The sequence below is a fragment of the Triticum aestivum genome, chromosome 6D, assembly GCF_018294505.1.
Source record: "Triticum aestivum cultivar Chinese Spring chromosome 6D, IWGSC CS RefSeq v2.1, whole genome shotgun sequence".
NCBI classification, from domain to species: domain Eukaryota; kingdom Viridiplantae; phylum Streptophyta; class Magnoliopsida; order Poales; family Poaceae; genus Triticum; species Triticum aestivum.
Genome location: NC_057811.1, coordinates 337911025 through 337932678, shown reverse-complemented (window position 1 = coordinate 337932678; position 21654 = coordinate 337911025). Strand labels below are relative to the sequence as shown.

At 49.2% G+C, this 21654-nt stretch overlaps 1 protein-coding gene across 1 annotated transcript; it reads right to left on the bottom strand.

The window, feature by feature from the left end:
* Positions 1–19503: 19503 nt before the first annotated feature.
* Positions 19504–20558, bottom strand: LOC123142606 (splicing factor 3A subunit 2; the record flags this gene model as incomplete). Its single annotated transcript, XM_044561445.1, has 1 exon — positions 19504–20558. A coding segment is annotated over one exon (867 nt), but the record flags the coding sequence as incomplete, so codon positions are not given.
* Positions 20559–21654: the final 1096 nt, after the last annotated feature.

The following is a 21654-nucleotide window of genomic DNA, read 5'->3' as shown; positions in this document are numbered from 1 at the left end:
CAATGCGTCTGCTACTACGTTAGCCTTTCCAGGGTGATAATGCAATCTCATATCATAATCCTTAATGAGCTCCAACCATCTCCTCTGTCTGAGATTTAACTCCTTCTGCGTGAAAATGTACTTCAAACTCTTGTGATCCGTGTACACCTCACAATGGTTTCCGATGAGAAAATGTCTCCATGTCTTCAATGCATGCACCACGGCTGCTAATTCCAAATCATGCGTAGCATAATTCTTCTCATGGGGTTTAAGTTGTCGTGAAGCATATGACACAACTCTTCCTTCCTGCATAAGCACTGCTCCAAGTCCTCGACGAGAAGCGTCGCAATAAACTTCATAATCCTTGCGTTGATCTGGCAGAATCAACACTGGTGATGTAACCAATCGTTTCTTCAACTCTTGGAAACTAGCTTCACATTCCTCAGTCCAATTGAATTTGGTGTCCTTCTTCAATAGCTCAGTCATGGGCTTAGCAATCCTTGAGAAATTCTCGATGAATCTCCGGTAGTATCCTGCAAGTACAAGGAAACTCCGGATTTCTCCAACTGTCGTGGGTGATTCCCAACTTGTCACTGTGTCAACCTTGGCAGGGTCTACTGCTATTCCTTCTCCAGAAATAACATGTCCAAGGAATCCAACTTCCTTCAACCAAAACTCACATTTGCTGAACTTGGCATATAACTGGTGTTCTCTGAGCTTCTCAAGTACCAATCGCAAATGCTCCTCATGCTCTTCTTCATCCTTGGAAAAGATTAAAATATCATCAATGAACACCATGACAAACTTATCCAAAAACTCCATAAACACTTTGTTCATCAGGTTCATGAAATAGGCAGGTGCGTTAGTCAGTCCAAATGACATAACGGTATACTCATACAATCCATATCTGGTGGTAAATGCCGTCTTGGGTATATCCTGCTCTCGAATCTTTAACTGATGGTATCCTGATCGTAGATCGATCTTGGAAAATACTTTAGCTCCTTGTAGGCGGTCAAACAAATCATTGATCATCGGCAGTGGGTACTTGTTTTTGATGGTCACTTCATTCAATCCTCGGTAATCAACAACCATCCTCAGCGATCCATCTTTCTTCTCCACTAGAAGTACTGGTGATCCCCAAGGTGACGAACTTGGGCGAATATATCCTTTATCCAGTAACTCCTTGATCTGCTTCTTAATTTCCTCCAAATCCTTTGCGGGCATCCTGTACGGTCTCTTAGATATTGGCCCTGTGCCTGGCAAAAGTTCAATCAAGAACTCAATGTCTCTATCCGGTGGCATGCCTGGCAACTCTTCTGGAAATACATCCGGATAATCTTTCACCACTGGTACTTCCTTCTGTACAACTCCTGATAAGGAATTTACTTGAGTCCTCTTCGGCATATGTCGAGATACATACTTGATCCTTTTTCCTTCCGGGGTGGTAAGCAAAATCGTCTTGCTGGCACAATCGATGTTTCCTCCATACAACGATAGCCAATCCATTCCCGAAATCACATCCAAACCTTGCGATTCCAAAACAATGAGGTCTGAGGGGAAAACATGCCTACCAATGGCCAATGGTATCTGAAAACATCCTTGGGTGGCCATATACTCTGCTCCTGGCGAGGTTACTAACATAGGGTTTCTGAGAACTTTGGTGGACATCTTAAACTTATTCACGAATCCCCTTGATATGTATGAATGCGATGCACCAGTATCGAAAAGAACGGTTGCAGTAAATGACTTAACCAAAAACTTACCTATTACTGCATCACGCTGAGCTTCAACCTCCTCCACGCTCACGTGGTTCACGTGTCCTTTGTTGAACGGGTTCGGCTTCTTCCCAGAGCTTCCATTGCCATTTCCATTTTGGGCTTCAGGACATTCATTGGCATAATGTCCATTCTTCTGGCACTTAAAGCAAGTGACTTGGCTCAGGTCCCTCTTGGCTGGGGTAGATGGGTTGGTGTGGTTCTGTCCGTTGCTTCCTCCATTCCCATTACCATTCTTGGAGCCATTATGGTTGTGCGAACTACCTCCTTCATGGGTATGCTGAAACTGTCCTCCCGGCTTCGGGGTAAAACGGGGCTTCTGCTGAGCTCCTGAATTATACTTCCCTTGTCCATACTTCCTCTTACGGTTTTCAATCTGCTGTTGCTTCCCTTCAATCATGAGAGCTCTATCTACCAACTCCTGGTAGTTGTTGAAGGTTGCTACCATCAACTGCATACTCAGTTCATCATTCAGTCCTTCCAAAAACATCTCCTGCTTGGCAGCATCTGTAGCAACGTCATCTGGTGCATATCGTGCTAACTTACTGAATTCCTCCACATACTGGCCTACGGTGCGTCCTCCTTGGCGTAGGTTACGAAACTCACGCTTCTTCATAGCCATAGCTCCTGCTGAAACATGAGTTGTACGGAAAGCTTGCTGAAACTGGTCCCATGTGACAGTGTTAATAGGGTGCGTGGCTGTATAATTCTCCCACCATGATGTTGCGGGTCCATCAAGCTGATGTGCGGCAAAACGCACTCTTTCTACATCTGTGCATCCTGCAGTGGTCAACTCCCTTCCAACTTTGCGGAGCCAATCATCTGCAACAATCGGCTCGGTGCTACTGGAAAACACCTGTGGGTTTAGCCTCAGGAAACAGGCTAAGTGATCAACATGTGGTGGTGGCGGTGGGTTGTTGTTGTTGTTGTTGCCTTGGTTCTGAACTAACACTTGCATCAGGGCATTCTGTTGCTGAATCAACTGGGTGATCTCTGGCGGGAAAACAAATCCGGTGTCGCGTCTCGGAGGCATCTGATAGGTTTAGAAAAGATGAGAGTTAAGAATAGAATGAGGTCTAGAGAGAAAACACTACCCATATGCTCATGAGACAAATTCAATCAATATCACTCAATCAATTCAAACAAGGCAAAACAATCGATCTAACTAGCGTTACAAAGTGCTTGAACTATACTATTAAATGGGGAAAAACTACTACTGATATGGTGGTCTACTAGAAATTCTGATCCATTGAAGACTCCATGATGTCTGCTCCAGCTTCATCAACCCAGTCGTCTTCACTTGGTTCCGAGTCGGTGTCGTCGATGATGATGTAGTTATCCGAACAAGTGCATTCGTCGACTTCTGCTTTTGGCACTGGATTTCCCACGAATGCTCCAATCTTCTTCTCCAGGTCGTCAATCTTCCCTACTAGTGCGTTGATTTCCTCCAAATAATCTTCGCGTGTAGCCTTGAGTTCTTCTTGGAGTTCCTTGATCTTCGTTAATGCCTTCTTCAGTTCTTCCTTGTCCGTGCACATCTGATTCTCCTGGCGTCGAATATGTTGGTTTTGCTCCTGGATGAAAGCTGCAATTGATCCATCCTTCTTGGTTCTGATCATCTCCCATTGCGCGTCTCGACGTCCACAAATCTGATAAATTGTATCCTTAAGCTCCTGGTGGTAGACTTCTCCGATGCGTCCCATGGCGATGTGTGCGGCCATGCTCTTCCCTAAACTCCAAGTTGGTGCTTCGAAAACCAATCTCATGGGTTCGGTAATTGGCACAAACGTCCTTCCTGGGATGATAACTTGAATCTTCCAGCTCTCCTTTTCAGGTAATGTGGCGTTGTAGGTTCAGGTGATGCTTGGTATTCCTATGTTCAAGTACTTGGTGACTTCCTTCAAATGTCGACCAAACGACGTGTCTTCATCTGGTTGCATGAACTTGCTCCTTGCATTCGCCATTCCTAAAAGAGTAGAAAGTGGAGAGGGGTCAGAAATAAGAAGAGAGAAGCTTTCTAGGGCTTAAGCTTAGTGGTCGTGTCCTACAGTCAGCGTGTGCTCTGATACCAACTTTGTAGCGACCAGACCTCAAATGGTCTGTGCTGTTGTGCACCAGTGTCATCCCTGGATCAGTAATGCTGACACGCACAGTACAGATGGAGGATTTATAACAGAGTAGCAATCACACACTTATTACATCGATATCTCCAAAGAGATTAAGTATGTTAAACATGGCTTAAGGCCATCTAAAACGATAACAGCGGCATCACTGAGTATAAGACCACGACCTAAGGCTCCTTACTCGTCGTCTGAAAAGTCTGCAACATGAAACGTTGCAGCCCGAAAACGGGTCAGCACATAGAATATGCTGGCAATGTAACACATAGAGAGCAATGAACAATAGTAAGGCTATACTACATGCATATATGGCTGGTGGAAAGCTCTATGGTTACAGTTTTGCGAAAAGCCAATTTTATCCTACTTCAAAGGAATAAATTTTATTTAACTATCATGGTGGTTGTGAAACATTGAGATGGTTGACAGCATCTCAATCCCAATTAAAAAGTCATCAATAACCCAACAAAATTATTTAGAAGTAACATAGTGACGAGATTCACATGATAATCCAAGTACTAGATACTCAAGTTGTCCATAACCGGGGACACGGCTAACCATGATTAGATTGTACACTCTGCAGAGGTTTGCTCACTTTTCCCCACAAGACTTGATCTCCTCCGTTGGATTACTCGCACTACATGGTGTTTGAGTAACGGATGACCAAGACACAGTCTTTCAGAAGTGTTTGCACCTTACGTATGGGTAGACAGTTACACCTACTTTCCCCTACATCTGCTAGTCTACCACTGTAAGAGTTCACACAACTTAGTCAACTATGCTAGAGCCCATAATAGCTTGCGGCTGCACACGGAAGTTTCTAGCATGAATAATCTCATGATCCCTTTGAACCTGGGTGGCGGTCCAAAAGAAAAACAGGCAATCCTGGAATACCCAGGTACCTCAATCCACCCAGATGTGAGTTTAAGTTGCCACCTTAAGTAAACCATTAATTAACAATCTCACATCTGTCATGAATTTCACTCAAACCCAATCCACGTCTACAAGCATAGCATGGCAATAATTAAAAGCAACGTAGAAGTAACTCCCAAGGGTTTGATAAGAAAACAGGTAATAGGTTCTACCTCAACTACTTCCCAATACCCACAATTTAATTAGATCCTAATCATGCAAGTGTTTGAGGAAAACAGATCTAATGCAATAAAAACTGGGTATGAACGGGATATGATCAAAGTGTTACTTGCCTTGCTGATGATCCGCAAAACCTAGCGATTCGAAGTAACAAGCGGCACACTCCGGATACTCTATCGCAAACAAACAAGCATACAATCAGTACTCATTTAATGCACAGGTAAAACTCGAATGAAAGATCCAACCAGAAAGTCCAACTTAAGAACTCCGGTTTGCAAAAAGAATCAACTCGAAAGAAGCAACGAAAGTCAAACAGCGAAAGAAAGAAACTTCGTTTACTAATCTGGATCTAGGTCAAATTTTACTGTAGCAAAAACTTGTTTGAGTAGGTTAAACGGAAAGAGAATTTCGAGACGAAACTCTAGGCGCTTGAATCGCCTGATTTCGATAAACGAGCGAGAAGTTAAACAGAATCGAAGATTCGATCAGAAATCGAGTCTGAGAAAAAAACGAGAAAATCCGACGAAAAAGAAAAACGGACGAACGGTTGAATAACGGACATTCGTTAACAGAGAAAAACCGACGAACGCGTTCGTTAAAACGAACGGTTCGGTGAACGCTCGCAAAATAATAAAACCGAAAAAAAACCGATCTAGGGTTTTATTTTAAAAAACGAATGCTTTTTTTTTAAAACGAAAACCGGCAAGGTCAACGGGCGGCGGCAGTACCTCGTCGGGCACCGGCGAGGGGCTCTGGCGGGGCGGCGAGCTCGGGCGGCGGGGTGCGGGGCTCGGCGAGGGGCGGGCGAGGCGGGGGCGGCGGCTCCCGGCGGCGGCGGCGAGGCGTGTTGCGGGCGGCGGCGGGGCTCGGCGGTGAGGGCTCCGGCGGCGGCAGTGGTGAGAGAAAGAGAGGGGGGTATTTAAGGAGGGGGGGTCCGGTGCCTTGGTGAGGGGGCAAGGGCGGCGGGCGGCGTAGCCGGCCGGGACTCGGGCGGCGATCCCGTCTCCGGGGCGGAGACGACGGGGCGTCGGGGCTGGGCCGTCGGCTGGGCCTTTGGCCCAGTCGGCGCGCGGGAGGTTTTTTTTTAAGTTCCGCGGAAAAAATTATGTAGAAAAATAAATAAATATCAGAAGAATATGAAATAAATTTTCCCCATCTAGTTAGAAAATCTAGAATAGGGTGAACATTGTTTTTAAATCAAAATAAATATTTTGAAAACATGCAATATTTTTAATGCACTAAAAATTGCAAATAAAATCCAAATAAATTCCAAATAATGATTTTAACATTTTTCCTCCAGTATTTCAATTGTTTTGGAGAAGTCATGTTTTCTCCTCTTGTATATTTTTAAAATGAAATATTTTTCCGGAGGGAAAATAATTAAAACCAAAATCCTCGTCTTATTATTTGATGAAAATCAAATTTGAAAATTCGAGAAAATCCCCAACTCTCTCCGAGGGTCCTTGAGTTGCTTAGGATTTATCGAGGATTTGTCAAAATGCAATAAAACATGATATGCAATGATGATCTATGTATAACATTCCAAATTGGAAATTTGGGATGTTACATGGGCGCCTCCCTCCTCCCCTGCTACACCTCTCCTTCTCGCAGAAGCTCGGCGAAGCCCTGCCGAGACCCGCTACATCCACCACCACGCGGTCGTGCTGCTGGATCTCCATCAACCTCTCCTTCCCCCTTGCTGGATCAAGAAGGAGGAGACGTCGCTGCACCGTACGTGTGTTGAACGCGGAGGTGCCGTCCGTTCGGCACTCGGTCATCGGTGATTTGGATCACGGCGAGTACGACTCCATCATCCACGTTCATTGGAACGCTTCCGCTCGCGATCTATAAGGGTATGTAGATGCACTCCTTTCCCCTCGTTGCTAGTATACTCCATAGATGCATCTTGGTGAGCGTAGGAAAATTTTAAAATTATGCTACGATTCCCAACATGAGCAAGGCGCAGTATGTACCAAGCAATAGTCATTGAAGACATACTGATACATATACGGAGCCAATTGCACGTTGTTAGTATGAGTTTGGACGAGAGAAACATCATAGACATACTAGGCGGCACGCATGCACGCAATGGAGGGATACAACAATGGGACATAGCAAAGGCTACATCAACATCGGAGAAAACCTCTGGAGCGAGGGATATGCAAGTGCCGACGCAGGGTGCCCTTGATAAAAGGATCCTGCGGTCGATGAATATTGTGAAGTATATCTTGGCCCTCAATTCGAGAAAGGGGAAACACAAGCCTTCGGGTGGATGTGATCAAGAGAACCTAATGTTAGAGTTAGCAAATCATTTAACCCGAATAGAGGAGAGATCATAGTCCCAGAGTATAGATGAGGAGTAAAAGATCCTAATACCACCCAATGGCGACGTGGGCCCGTAAGCCACACAACCATGTTAGTAAAACAGTTTTTCAAAGACTAGACTCAACTTCGGCCAAGGAGTTGGAAAAGGGGATCCTAGAGGCAGTCGGCTCTAATACCAACTTGTGATGCCCCCGATTAAACCGTACACTAATCATACACGCAAATGTGTACGATCAAGATCAGGGACTCACGGGAAGATATCACAACACAACTCTAGACACAAATCAAAATAATACAAGCTTTATATTACAAGCCAGGGGACTCGAGGGCTCGAATACAAGCTCGATACACAAGAGCCAGCGGAAGCAACAATATCTAAGTACAGACATAAGTTGAACAAGACTGCCTTAAGAAGGCTAGCACAAAAGCAACAACGATCGGAGAGGCAAGGCCTCCTGCCTGGGACCTCCTAACTACTCCTGGTCATCGGCGGTCTCCACGTAGTAGTAGGCATCCTCTAGGTAGTAGTAGTAGTAGTCGACTGGGGTGGCATCTGGCTCCTGGGATCCACCATCTGGTTGCAACAACCAGAAAGAAGAAAGAAGGGGGGAAAGGGGGAGCAAAGCAACCGTGAGTACTCATCCAAAGTACTCGGAAGCATCAGATCTATACTAAGTATGCATTGGTATCAAAGGAAGGGTTGTATCTGTGGACTGAACTGCAGAATGCCAGAATAGAGGGGAAGGCCTAGCCTATCGAAGACTAGCATCTTCAAGCAGCTCCAAGCATCTTGCAGCATGTAGAAGAGAGCAGTTTATTTAACAAGCATGTTGTAACATTAACGCCTAGAGATCCTTCCTCGACTCCCTGCGAGAAAGCAATCTCGGAGCCACATATCCATCACAAGTATCCATTTCTAGTTATATAAGATCAGGATACAAGTCTGAACGTCCATTACCGAGGATACGGTATTCGAATATATATCTTCCCTGCAGGGGTGCACCACGTTACCCAACACGCTCGATCACTCTGGCCGGACACACCATTCTTGGGTCAATGCCCGGCCTCGGAAGATCAACACGTCGTAGCCCTACCTAGGCTCAGCAGAGAGGTTGCCGCCGGTCTACATCCTAAGCACTCCGGGGTTTGGGCCCATCGCCCGTTGCACTCCGGGTCGTTGCGAGCAGGGCGGACTAGGATCCACCACTACAGGATGGTGCCGGCCCAGCTGTGCTGCAATGCTGAACTGGACGTCTGACAAAGCTTCGGCTGATACCACGACGTCGAGACCCATAACTATTCTCGCGTGGTGTTTAGTGCGTATAGGCCAAAGGCCAATTCAGAACAAACACCCAAACCTGTTAGTGCATTAACAATTAAAGTAGTGACGGTTGTCGGGACAAGTCCGGAGCTATCACCCCTCCTAGGTGATACCGCGAAACAGCCAGCCGCCATCGTCACATCGCACGGGTGCTCTCCGGGCCCGCCTGGCTTTCACAATGGTCTCAAGTAAAGTCAAGGTAACTGTGTGTCCATGCATCAAGGGGAAAACCCGAGGAATCACCCCCGGTGGATTCCACTCAATGTAATCATCAAGGTGAACGTAAGAGGGACCACCCTCGAGGTTCACACTTGAGGTGTTGCACGTCAGAGCCGTATCGGAATGGTGAAGGAGGAAATCACCCTCATTGACCACGACCAAATAGCTACATTACGGAGATCTCATCAGGAGTGATGTATGAGGTTCCACCCTCGGCACTCGATGGTAACTCTGCAGAGTCGAGCAACCAAAAGGGGCGTGATGTGATGTGAGGTGTCGGGCTCTGGTCGTCGATCACGTTGATCAAGTCGTCGATGATGAAGCAGGGGAAACAAGGACAAGGTGGTGGTCACTGATGGATTTCTAACCAACCTATACTAAGGAGTTTAGGATAAGCAGGTAGGTAACAATAGCATGTACAAAAGCAGGCTATGCATCAGAATAGGAGCAATCAATTACAGTAGCAAAATGTAATTCAAGCATGAGAGAATGGAATGGGCGATATCGGGATGATCAAAGGGGGGGCTTGCCTTGAAGCTCCGCTGAAAGGGAAGAAGGTTCGTCGTCGACGTAGTCGATCATAGGGACATCAATAGCGGTCTCAGGGTCTATCGAAGAGAAGAAGAGGGGGAAAAACAATAAATACAGAGCAAACAGATGCATGACAGGCAATAAGCAGCACTAGGGGTGCTCTAACGTAGTACTACGCGATACTGGCGAAGGGGAATAACATCCGGGAAAGTTTTCCCGAAGTTTGGCTTTTTCGGTCAGATGAAACGGAGGGGGATAGTTCCATGTTCGCTATGTTAGGGGCACGTGACAGATGAACGGAGAGCATATTCCAATTCATCTCGTCATTCTGAGCAACTTTCATGTATAAAACTTTTTCATCCGAGTTACGGATTAATTTCTATGATTTTTCGAAGTTTAAAACAATTTCTAGATTTATTATTATTTCGAAATTAAAGACTAAATGCTAGGTGCACCCAGCTCTGCGTACACAGAAGTGTACCAGAGGCTGATAGGTGGGCCAGGGGTCCCAGTTGACCAGTCAACGTTTGACTGGTCAACACGGGGTGGGCGTCATTGACTGTGTCTAGTTAACTAATTCAGTTTCAACTAATCCAGTGATTAGGCTAATTAATCTTGAGTTAATGAAGGTAATTAAATTTTTAATTAATTAATTAACTAATTTATTTATTATTTATTTTTATATCTTTTGTTATGACAAGGGCGTGGGGCCCCTGGGCAGTGGCCCAGAGCCACCGGGCGGTTATCGGGCGCGGGTGCCCGTCGGGGCTTAACCCGGTAGCAGGGGACGGAGCCCCGGGGCGCCGGACCTGGGCGCCGGCCGGCCGGGGGCCGCGGCGGGACGCACGTGGGCGTCGAGGGGGGAGGCGTCGGGGCGGCAAGCAGCAGGCGGGGGCGGAGCGGCGAGCTGCGGGCGTAAGCGGGTGCGGCGGCCAGGGGTACGGCCAGGCAAGGTCGCGCGCATGGGAGAGGAGGTCTATGGATCACAGGCGGGGCGTCGCGCGCGGTGAGAAGCTGGTCGCAGTTCGAGCGGGCGATCGGGAGGGTGCGGCCGCATGGTGGTCTCCGGCGGCAGCAAGGGGCGAGGCCGCGGGGAAGCAGTTGCGGACGCGAGGACGAGCAACAGCGCTGCGGGCGGCGCAGAGCAGGCTGCAGCGGCGAGCTTGTGCGAGCAGAGGCGGATGCGGGCATGGTCAGCACGGGGGAAGGGGCCTAGGCAGCAGTGGTTGCAGGCGGCGAAGGCGGGCGAGGGCGCTACAGGTGGTTCGGGCGGCTGCGGGACGGGGCCAAGCACCGACGGGCGCGGCCGAAGTGACCAAGGAAGTGTGGCGCAGGCGCGACCGCGGGCTATTGAGCGCGAGCCTTCGGGCATGGCGACTTTGATGAGAACGGGCAGCTACGGCGTCAATTCAAAGGGGAAAAGCAGAGGGGAAAAGCGCGGGGCTTACACAAAAGCTCGAGGAGGCTCGGCGTGGGCTCGGAGTAGCAGAAGACGACGGAACCGACGAAGATGCGCCGGTGGTGGAGATCGATGGCGAGCACTTGCATCAGTGACGGAGAAGAAGAGCTTGCGGGCGGCGATGTTGCGGCTTCCCACGCCAATCCAACAAGTGCGGTCGAGGTGGTAGACGATGACGGAGCTCCCGGACATATCCTCGCGGTGCGAGAAGGACGAGGAGCGAGCGAGCAAGGTCGGCCATGGCGATGGATGTTTCGGGCGCCGCTGAAATCGAGAGAGGGCGGGAGAGGGGTAAAGTGAGGCGGTCTAGGGTTTCAAGGGGTCGAGGGGCGCCCTTATACTCCACGGGGGCCGGGGGATGGCCGGCGTGTGGCCAGAGCGCCACGGATGCTTGCCACGATCCCCCCGCCTCCCTGTAGCAGGAAGGAGATGAGTGGGGAAGTGGGCTCGGCCTTCCCCAGCTCACATGGGCCATCTCTTTTATTTCTAATTTGGTTTTCTTTTGTTTTATTTTTCTCTTTTTGCTTTTCTGTAATAAGTTTAGCTACTGATTTGTATTTATTGGAGTGACCAACTGAATTTAGTTGAATGTTAAACTTAACACATAAATCAGGCACGACATTGTAGGGTTGCATAAAAAGTTTAAGAGCCAAAGGAATTGTTCAAGCATTTTTAGAAATTGAAAAGGCCAATTTTAAATGGTGCTGCACCACAAATTAATTCCCAGGGGCATTTCGGGAATTCAAAAGAGCTTGGTTCCAACATGACAAATATCCAGGGATTATTTGCCACACTTAGAACATTTTAGTTTGCATGCTTGAGAAATTTGAATTTTGGACTTTAGTTTAAACTTGAATTTGAATTAAGATCTCGATCAAGCGAGGATTAGCAACAGTAATGTGATGACAAGGCACCATTAGCAGAGAATTACTGTAGCTTAATTATCCAGGCGTCACACTTAGAGCCAGCATGGTGGCCACAATCTCCTTCATGAATCTCGCGCAGAATCTCACAGCCTTCTTCAGGTGAAACACAACGTTAAAATGCCCCTGTGATACTGCGATGATGTAGCTCCCCGTTGACAATAGTCATTGACTTGGACCGCCGGGTTATTTGCCTGGCCAAAGTTTCATCCTCGGTTAACTCGCCCCGGGTCATATAAGCCAAATATGGAACTGTCCAATCAGGAATTACATGAAGAGCCGCCACCAACTGAGCTTCCGGGTCAGGAATAGCCAAATCCTCCTCTGTAGGTAACTTGACCGACGGGTTATGCAAAACGTCAAGAAAAACATTAGGCGGCACCGGTTTATGTTGAGAACCCAACCGGCTTAAGGCATCAGCCGCTTCATTTTTCCTCCAATCAACATGCTCAACTTGATAACCCTTGAAGTGACCAGCAATAACGTCCACCTCCCGTCGATAAGCCGCCATGAGTGGATCCTTAGAATCCCAAGTACCAGAGACTTGTTGAGCCACCAAATCTGAGTCACCAAAGCACCTTACCCGGCTTAGATTCATCTCCTTAGCCATCCGAAGACCGTGGAGCAAGGCCTCATATTCAGTTGCATTGTTAGTGCAAGGGAACATCAAACGGAGAACATAACAAAATTTATCACCTCGAGGGGAAGCGAGCACAACTCCAGCCCCCGAGCCCTCCATTTGCCTGGACCCATCAAAGTGAATAGTCCAATACTTGTTATCTGGCTTTTCCTCAGGCATCTGCAGCTCTGTCCAATCATTGATGAAATCCACCAGTGCCTGAGACTTGATGGCCGTGCGAGGCATATATTTCAAACCATGAGGATCAAGCTGAATGGCCCACTTGGCTATCCGACCTGTGGCTTCTCTGTTCTAAATAATATCCCCTAAAGGAGCAAAACTAACTACAATGATGGGATGACCCAAAAAATATTGCTTAAGCTTCCGACTGGCCATGAACACCCCATATACAAGTTTCTGCCAGTGCGGATATCTCTACTTGGACTCAATAAGCACCTCGCTGATGTAGTAAACCAGCCTTTGAACCGGATATTCCATGCCTGCCTCCTTCCGTTCCACCACAATAGCCACGCTGACAGCCCGGGCATTGGCAGCCACATACAACAAGAATGGCTCTTTATCAACAGGAGCAGCCAGAACAGGTGGCTCAGCCAGCTGCTTCTTCAAGTCCTCAAACGCTACATTAGCGGCATCACTCCAAACAAAATTATCCGTCTTTTTCATCATCTGATACAGAGGTATAGCCTTCTCTCCCAACCGGCTTATGAACCGGCTTAACACCGCAATACGACCCGCCAGACGTTGCACATCATTGACACACGCCGGTTTAGCCAGAGAAGTGATGACTTTGATCTTCTCCGGATTAGCTTCAATGCCCCTGTTAGACACCAGAAAGCCCAAGAGCTTGCCTGCCGGCACACCAAGAACACACTTGGCCGGGTTAAGCATCATCTTATAAACCCGGAGATTATCAAAGGTTTCCTTCAAATCGTCTATCAATGTTTCCTTGTTTCTGGATTTCACCACAATATCATCCACATAAGCATGAACATTGCGCCCAATCTGATTATGAAGGCAATTCTGCACACATCACTGATAAGTCGCCTGGGCAATCTTGAGCCCAAAAGGCATAGACACATAGGAGAAGGCTCCAAAGGGAGTTATGAAAGTTGTCTTCTCCTGGTCCTTAACTGCCATCTTGATCTGATGATAACCAGAATAAGCATCCAAAAAACTCAAACACTCACAACCCGCCGTAGCATCAATAATCTGATCAATACGAGGGAGAGCAAAAGGATCAGCAGGACAAGCCTAGTTTAAATCCGTGTAGTCCACACACATACGCCAAGTGCCGTTCTTCTTAAGTACCAGCACCGGGTTAGCCAACCACTCAGGATGAAACACCTCAATAATAAAACCAGCCACCATTAGTCGGGCTACCTCTTCACCAATGGCCTTATGCCTCTCTTCGTTGAAGCGACGAAGAAACTGCTTGACCGGTTTAAACTTGGGATCAATATTAAGAGTGTGCTCAGCGAGTTCTCTCGATACACTTGGCATGTCAGAAGGTTTTCATGCAAAGATGTCCCAGTTCTCATGGATGAACTCGATGAGCGCGCTTTCCTATTTTGGATCCAGATTAGCACTGATGCTGAACTGCTTGGATGAATCGCCGGGAACAAAATCAACCAGCTTGGTATCATCTGCCGATTTAAACTTCAAGACCGGATCATGCTCTGTAGTTGGTTTTTTCAAAGATGTCATATTCGCCGGATCAACATTGTCCTTATAAAATTTTAACTCCTCCGTTGCACAAACCGACTCATCATAAGCCGCATCATCTTCTTCGCATTCCAAAGCTATCTTTCGGCTCCCATGCACTGTGATGGTCCCCTTGTAACCCGGCATCTTGAGCTGCAGATAAACATAACAAGGCCGCGCCATGAACTTGGCATAAGCCGGCCGTCCAACAGAGAGTGATACGGGCTGTGAATCTTGACTACTTCAAAGGTTAATGTCTCTGACCTAGAGTCATGATCATCTCCAAAAGCAACTTCTAGAGCTATCTTACCAACTGGGTACGCCGACTTACCAGGCACCACGCCATGGAAAACAGTGTTCGACGGTTTAAGATTTTTATCCATCAACCCCATGCGACGGAAAGTTTCATAATAAAGGGCATTGATGCTGCTCCCTCCGTCCATGAGTACCTTGGTAAACTTATACCCTCCGACCTGAGGTGCGGCCACCAATGGCAGGTGACCCGGATTATCAACCCGGGGCGGGTGATCTTCCCGACTCCACACAATGGGCTGCTCAGACCAGCGCAAGTAACGGGGAACTGCCGGTTCCACAGCGTCCACCGCCCTCTTATGAAGCTTCTGATCCCGTTTGCATAAACTTGTGGTGAAGACGTGGTACTGATTCAACTGCTTTGGGTTACTCTGATACCCAGATTGCTGCTGTTGATTCCCCTGACCTGACTGTTGATGGTAGCCACCCTGATTGCCTTGATTTCCTTGATTACCTTGGAACCCAGAGCTAGAACCGCCACCGCCATAACCCGGTCCATGAGAGCCAGATCCTGAGCCACCACCCCGCCCATGATTTTCTTGAAAAAGATTGGAATTTTTGTACTCCTTCATAATGAAGCAATCCTTCCAGAGGTGGTCAGACGGCCTTTCTCGTGTACCATGCCTTGGGCAAGGCTGATTCAGCATCTGCTCAAGATTAAAGCCTGATCCTCCGGTCCGTGGGGGCGGTTTACCTTTACGATGCTGGCCATTATTCTGTGTGTTGGTGTTAGCCACAAAGTCCAAACTATTATCAGCTTTGCGCTTACCGTTGCCTCCCTGATTTGCCGGGTTATGCTGCTGCCCTCTGGTGCTGCTGCTCTTCTTTCCCTTTCCCGGCTTCTCATCATCAGACTCGGGGTCCTTGGTACCATCAGAGTCAGCGTACTTAACCAGAGCCGCCATGAGTGTCCCCATGTCGTTGCGGGCGTTTGAGCCGTCCCAATTTCTGCTTCAGGGGCATGAAACGACAATTGCTTTCCAACATTAAGACTGCTGAATTGGCATTGATGCGATTCGACGAGTGCAGGATTGTCGAGACCCGGCGTACCCAATGAGTTGTCGACTCACCTTCTTCTTGGACACAGGAGGCTAAATCCACAATTAACATGGGCTGCTTGCATGTATCCTTGAAATTCTGGATAAATCGGGCTTTTAACTCGGCCCATGACCCGATGGAGTTGGCAGGGAGCCCCTTCAACCAAGTGCGGGCCGTTTCCTCCAACATCAGGGGGAAATATTTAGCACACGCAGCATCGCTAACATCTAGCAATTCCATGGCCATCTCATAACTCTCAACCCATGCTTCAGGAGGTAAATCGACTGTATAGTTAGGCACCTTGCGAGGACCCTTGAAATCCTTGGGCAGACGCTCATTACGTAGAGCCGGCACTAAACATGGCACGCCCAAATTCCTGAAGGTTACACCTGGCTCCACCGAAGTTGTCAGATGAACCGGATAAGGTTGACGGGCCGCATACTGCGCCGCTAGTTCGGCCTATCGACGTGCTCTACCTTGATCCACTACGTTCTGAGCATCAGCGCCACCGCCCGCCGGGTTATGGCCACGAGGCGGGTTATGGTTCCGTCCACTGCTCGACACAGCCGGCTCATCGATATGCCTGCTGTAACTCCGGCTCGGGCGAGGGGTGGAATGAATCCTTTCACGACTGTAAGAATAAGCCTGCTACTGAACCAGTGTTGTCTGAAGGAGCTCTCTAGCCCTCCATATCTCAACCGCCGTCAGAGACTCGCCTTCAACCGGGAGAGCCGCCAATCGTGACGCTGCAGCGATCATGTTATCCAAAGGGTTAGAGTAATGACCCGGTGGCGTCGGCACGTGCTGCGGCGGGTTATTGTTCTGACTAGGCGAGTCCGTCATGCGCGGCTGAACCGGCGTACCCGTCCCACGTGCTTCAACCTGGTTTACCACTAGCGGGTTACTGGTTCCGGCTCCTGGCGTGTTAAAGAGATTTCTTGCCTCGTAAACCGGGGGCAGACGAGTCTGATGCCTCCTCCTCATGACTTCGTTTGAAGCGTTCTGATATAGCATGAGCCGGTAAGACTCCGACTGAATCTGCTGTGCCTGAGCATCCAAAGCAGCCCGCTCCTCAGCCATCCTAGCGTTTTCTGCATTTAGCTCCTCCTTGGCCTGTGCTATCTCATCACGCAACTTTGCGACCGCCGCATTATGCTGATCCTGATCCGCCGGGTTAACCACTGCTGTTAACAATGTTGTCAGATTATCCAGCAAGTCAGTTAAGACCTGAGTCGGCGGGCGCACAGAGCCTCCTGCTCCGGCAGCCGTTGCCGCTGCTGACCCGGAAATCATCTCTGTTGCAGTCGACGAGTGCTGCACGGGCTGCGTACCGGCCATGAAGATTGCAACCCGGTTCGGCGGCTCGCAGGGGTCCGGAATACTGTCGCCATCGGAACAGCCCCCAAGCCGGCCATCTTGCAGTTGATACAATGACTCGGTCTCACCGGTGGACGACTCACCATCAGAGTAAACAACCGTCTCACCACCAGATGCCGATCTATTCTCAGATTCCGCTCCATGGATGAATCCCACGAAAGCACGATTCATGGCGGGCCAAACCCGGGCGGGTCTCGCACGTTGAGCCGTCTCGATGATGTCGGTGCAGATGTCCGGCTCAGGGCCCGGTTCGCCGATCTTGCCGATGAAGACGTGAATTCCGCCGAAGGGGACCCGGTACCCGTACTCAATTGAGCTGGCCTCGGGGCCCCAGCCTGCGTCGTCGATGTAGAGCTTGCCGCGACGACTCTTGGTCATCCGGCCCATGGCATATCCCTTGATCCCTTCGAAGTTGCCCTCTAAGAACTTGAAACCATCGTGCTATAGCCCCACGGTGGGCGCCGACTGTCGTGGGGTTGTCACGGCAGATGTCCTAGTGCAAGGACTTAGTCGTGGAGCCATCACAACGAGATTAGTTTAAAGGGGTTAAACGGGACAAAGGACACGAGGAGTTTATACTGGTTCGGCCCCTTGCGGTGAAGGTAAAGGTCTAATCCAGTTTGAGGTGGTATTGCTAGGGTTTCGATGACCAGGGAGCAAATACGCTTGCCTGGCTCTCGAGTTGTTGTTTCTTGTCCCTAAACCGCCGCCGGGTCGTCCCTTTATATACACAGGTTGACGCCCCACGGTTCACAGAATCCCGGCCGGCTCATAAACGTGTCCGGCTCGGTATCTACTCTTTCCTATCTTACAATACAAGTCATATACCTATGGCGGTTTACATCTATGGGCCCTAACTCGCCTTTGGGCTTTGGGCCTTCTTATTAAGTCTTCTTCGTAAGTCGCCATCTTCTATGTCTTCATGGGCTTCAATACTGGTAAATCATCATGGGCATAACCCGACCCCTCTTGGGCGGTTTATACTCAATAGTTATATCCCCAACAGAAGATGCTCATAGGGATATGACGTGCGTGTATATTTATAGGGTGGGTATATGCGCGTATATATAAGCGCTTGCGTCTGTAACGTGTCTAAAAATTGTTTCTCCAAAGATATAAAAATAAATGAAAACACGATACATGCACCACTGGCCCGCAGGCCGCAGCATTATTGATTGCGGCCTAGACCGATGAGCATGCACGGCCATGGGCCATGGCCCTTCCAACCTCACCCTGTTCCCTCTTTACGTGCAAAACCAGAGCCACGCACAAAACACCTTTCCACGACGATGAAAATGACATATTACCGCAAATTAGCTGGCGTTACTTTCCGCCGGTCGTTCACAGATTGCGCACAAAAAAGCGGGAGACCATGTTAAATCAGCCGGGGAGTTTACCTTCGGTTCAGTCGAACCTGGCCGGAGAACAACCACCGACGGTAAGAAATGAGGTGGCACCCATGGACTAATGGCGCCAGGCAGGTGATAACTGAGCAGTCCCGGTGCACGCCTCCAGGCAGGTGATAACTGAGCAGTCCCGGTGCACGCCTTGCGTGATGCCTACTCGATGGTCTGTGTCTGTCTGAGCTCTGCCATCTCACGCATGGCGTGTCTCCTAAGCGACGCTACTCAATAGAGACAGTGAGATCCATGGCCGGCAGTACAAATACGTGTCCGTCCATATCGCTTTTGCTGGTGAAACGGGGTCCATCAGCGGACGATCATTCACCGATCCGCCACCCTTTCCTCCATTTTCATTTCATTTTCAGCCGCACTCCCGACTCGATCACAAATCATTGGCGATGATAACCCCTCCCGACCCCGCGCCCGGCACCTACCTACCGTTGCCTCCGAGCCTTGGCGTCCGGTACATGCTATGCATGTCGCTGCTGCTATCGGTACGAGTTCTTTGATTGGGGTTGGTGCGAGCAGATCACGTCCATGCTCCATCGGCGTCGACAAGTCATCCATCTTTTCCTTCTCTTTTCTTTTTGCTACTGAAACTCGTAGTACGTACCAGATCCAGCAACATGGCCTTCAATGCAATCAATGTAGGTGTATGCATCACGGACATCGCCTGGGATGCATCAAGAATCGATCTCGAAACTTTTACCGTGTGTAGCATCGTTTACCTACCCGATCTGTTTCTCAGGTGCCGCAATGCAACACCGTTTTCGTTCACCGATCTAGTAATGTAGAGTAGTAAAACTTTCGGCAGCGGGTGGGTCTGCTTCTGCCTGCTTAAACGGAGAAAAGAAAAAGGCCCAACCAACGAGGCATTGTCTCCTCTCTTTTTCAGAAAGTGTTCCCATCACCTCAAATAAAACTCTCCTTTCTGTCAGCTTTTGTGTGCCTGTGCACCGAATTGCCTTTCCCTCGCTTTTTCGTACGCCCCGTCCCAGGTCAGGTGCATGCCAAGATCCCACGCGCGATCTAAAGCGCCCGTGCTTTTTTACTGCTGCACGTGGATGGTAGTAGACGATTACACGTACCGGTCGTGAATTTCAAAGGCGTGCCGACCTCCGAGCCACGGCATTTCACCGCTCGTTTATTAATGAGCGACACAGTACACACCGATCGATCGGATGATGAGCGGCACTTGAGCAGAGAGCGAACATGGGGCGCGGTGAATAAGCTGCGTGGGGAATTTATTGAACGGACGGAAGTGAAGTGATAATGGAGTACACTGAAAATATACACAAAATCCTCTCTATATAACCAAAATGGAGCGGTAACTCACGTACAGTACAGAGCGGAACATGCACTAAACTTAACCAACCACCACCCGCCGATCATCAAAAGGAAAAACGGGACGGACAACCAATGCATCATCGTAGTGCATCATCAAGAATCGATCCATCGTAGTAGTACCACCGGTAAAAATTAAATAACGACACGAAAGAAGAAGAAAGCTGCAGCGACGCGCGGGAAGGAGGACACAGCATGCACCGGCCTGCTGCTCAGAGGAAGACGGCGAGGCCCGCGCTCGCCAAGGCCACCAGCGCCGCGACGCCGGCCGCGCGCGCGCTCGAGGCGCTGCTGTCCGTCACCGGCGTGCCTGCGGGCGTGAGCGAGGGAGACGAAGTCGGGGAGCTTGTCGGGGAGGTCGTCTTGGGGCTGGTCGGAGACATCGACGGCGTCGCGGTGGGCGATGTCGTCGGGGCGACGGTCGGGGAGGTCGTGGGCGCCATCGACGGCGGGGTCGCCATCGGAGGAGGTGTGGCGGGTGGTGGCGACATGGGCGGTGATGGCGGCGGGGTGGCGGGCGCTGGAGGCGGGGTGGCCGGGGGCGACGGCGGCGGGGTGGTGGGAGCGGGCGGAGGCTGCGTCGGGGGAGCCGGGGGCGGGGTGGTGGGAGCAGGTGGAGGGGTGGCCGGCGGGGTGGTGGGAGCCGGAGGAGGGGTGGCCGGAGCCTGCGGGGCCGGAGGGGGCGTGGCCGGGGCCTGTGGCGCCTGAGGAGGCGTGGTGGGGGCCGGAGGAGCGCTGGGAGCTGGAGGCGGGTTGCCGGCCGGGGGCGCGGTGGGAGCTGGAGGCGGGTTGCCGGCCGGAGGCGCGTTGGGAGCAGGAGGCGGGTTGCCGGCAGGCGGCGCGTTGGGCGTTGGCGGCGGCTGCACCGGTGGCTGCTGCGCGGCGCAGGAGACGACGAGGACCGCGAGGACCAGCGGGAGGAGCGCCATTTTGATCTGGTGCTTCTTGTTCTTGGTCGGCGCTCTGGAGCAGTGGGAGGAAGCGAGAGCGGAGGAGTGATGGTTATATAGCGTGGTCAGCGAGGGTGGCTCTCAGTGAGTGATCACAGCGAGCTAGCTAATCTCCAGCTCACTGGCCGCGCAGCCCACCGATCACGGTGGCATGGCGGAGTAGGCCAGGGAGTGTATCTACTTCGTACTGTAGTTCGTACACGTATGGATGGGTCGATCGGGACAAATGTTGTAGAGTGCAACTTCATAGGCAAGAGTGCATGGGGCCTGCGAAAAAGTTTCTTTACCGGTGCCGGGATGTACTGGTGTGTAATCCATCGTCCGTTACTCTCGTCAAGATTCGTACAAGTTTTATACACTTTTTTTTCATATGCAAATGTAACAGATTAAACAGAGCTATACTTGCATTTGCGTTAGACACTGTCAGTTTTTACATAGGAGAGAAGAGAAGGACGGGGTGTGGAGATTCTCTCACCACATACACGGCGCTGCATGCATCTCTCTCTTCATACAATTGACATGTATTTAATTTCATCGTTATATTTTGAATGATTGATATCTGTTAAACGAAATGTCCATTTTTGAAACTTTTTACATATTTGAAATCGTGATGACAAGATCTCCAGAACAAGATTAATCTTGGATATATTTAAACTACTTTTTATTTTCTATATTTCAGTTATCTTTCAAATGACTTTCATAAAACACAAAATTGTTTTGCTGTGAAATGATATTTATTTCACATTTTTTTAAAGATGGATTTAGGCTCATTCAAAATTTGTTTCAAACATTTTCAAAAGATGGATTTAGGCTCATTCAAAATTTATTTCACACATTTTAAAAACTGATTTCACTCATTTCATCAACAACCGATTTCACTCATTTGATACAACTGATTTCAGTCATTTCAATTGAAAGAAAAACATGTTTTAATAATTTTCAAAAGCTAATTTCGCTCATTTGATACTCGATGCAAAGAATTGATTTCAATTATTTCAAAAAACCTATTTCACACAATTCAAAAAGTTATCAATTGAGAAAACAATTTCACTCGCTTCATAAAACAGATTTCGCTCATTTATAAAAACACAATTTCACATTTCAAAACATTGGTTTCACTGAATTAAAAAAATGTATTTCACTTATTT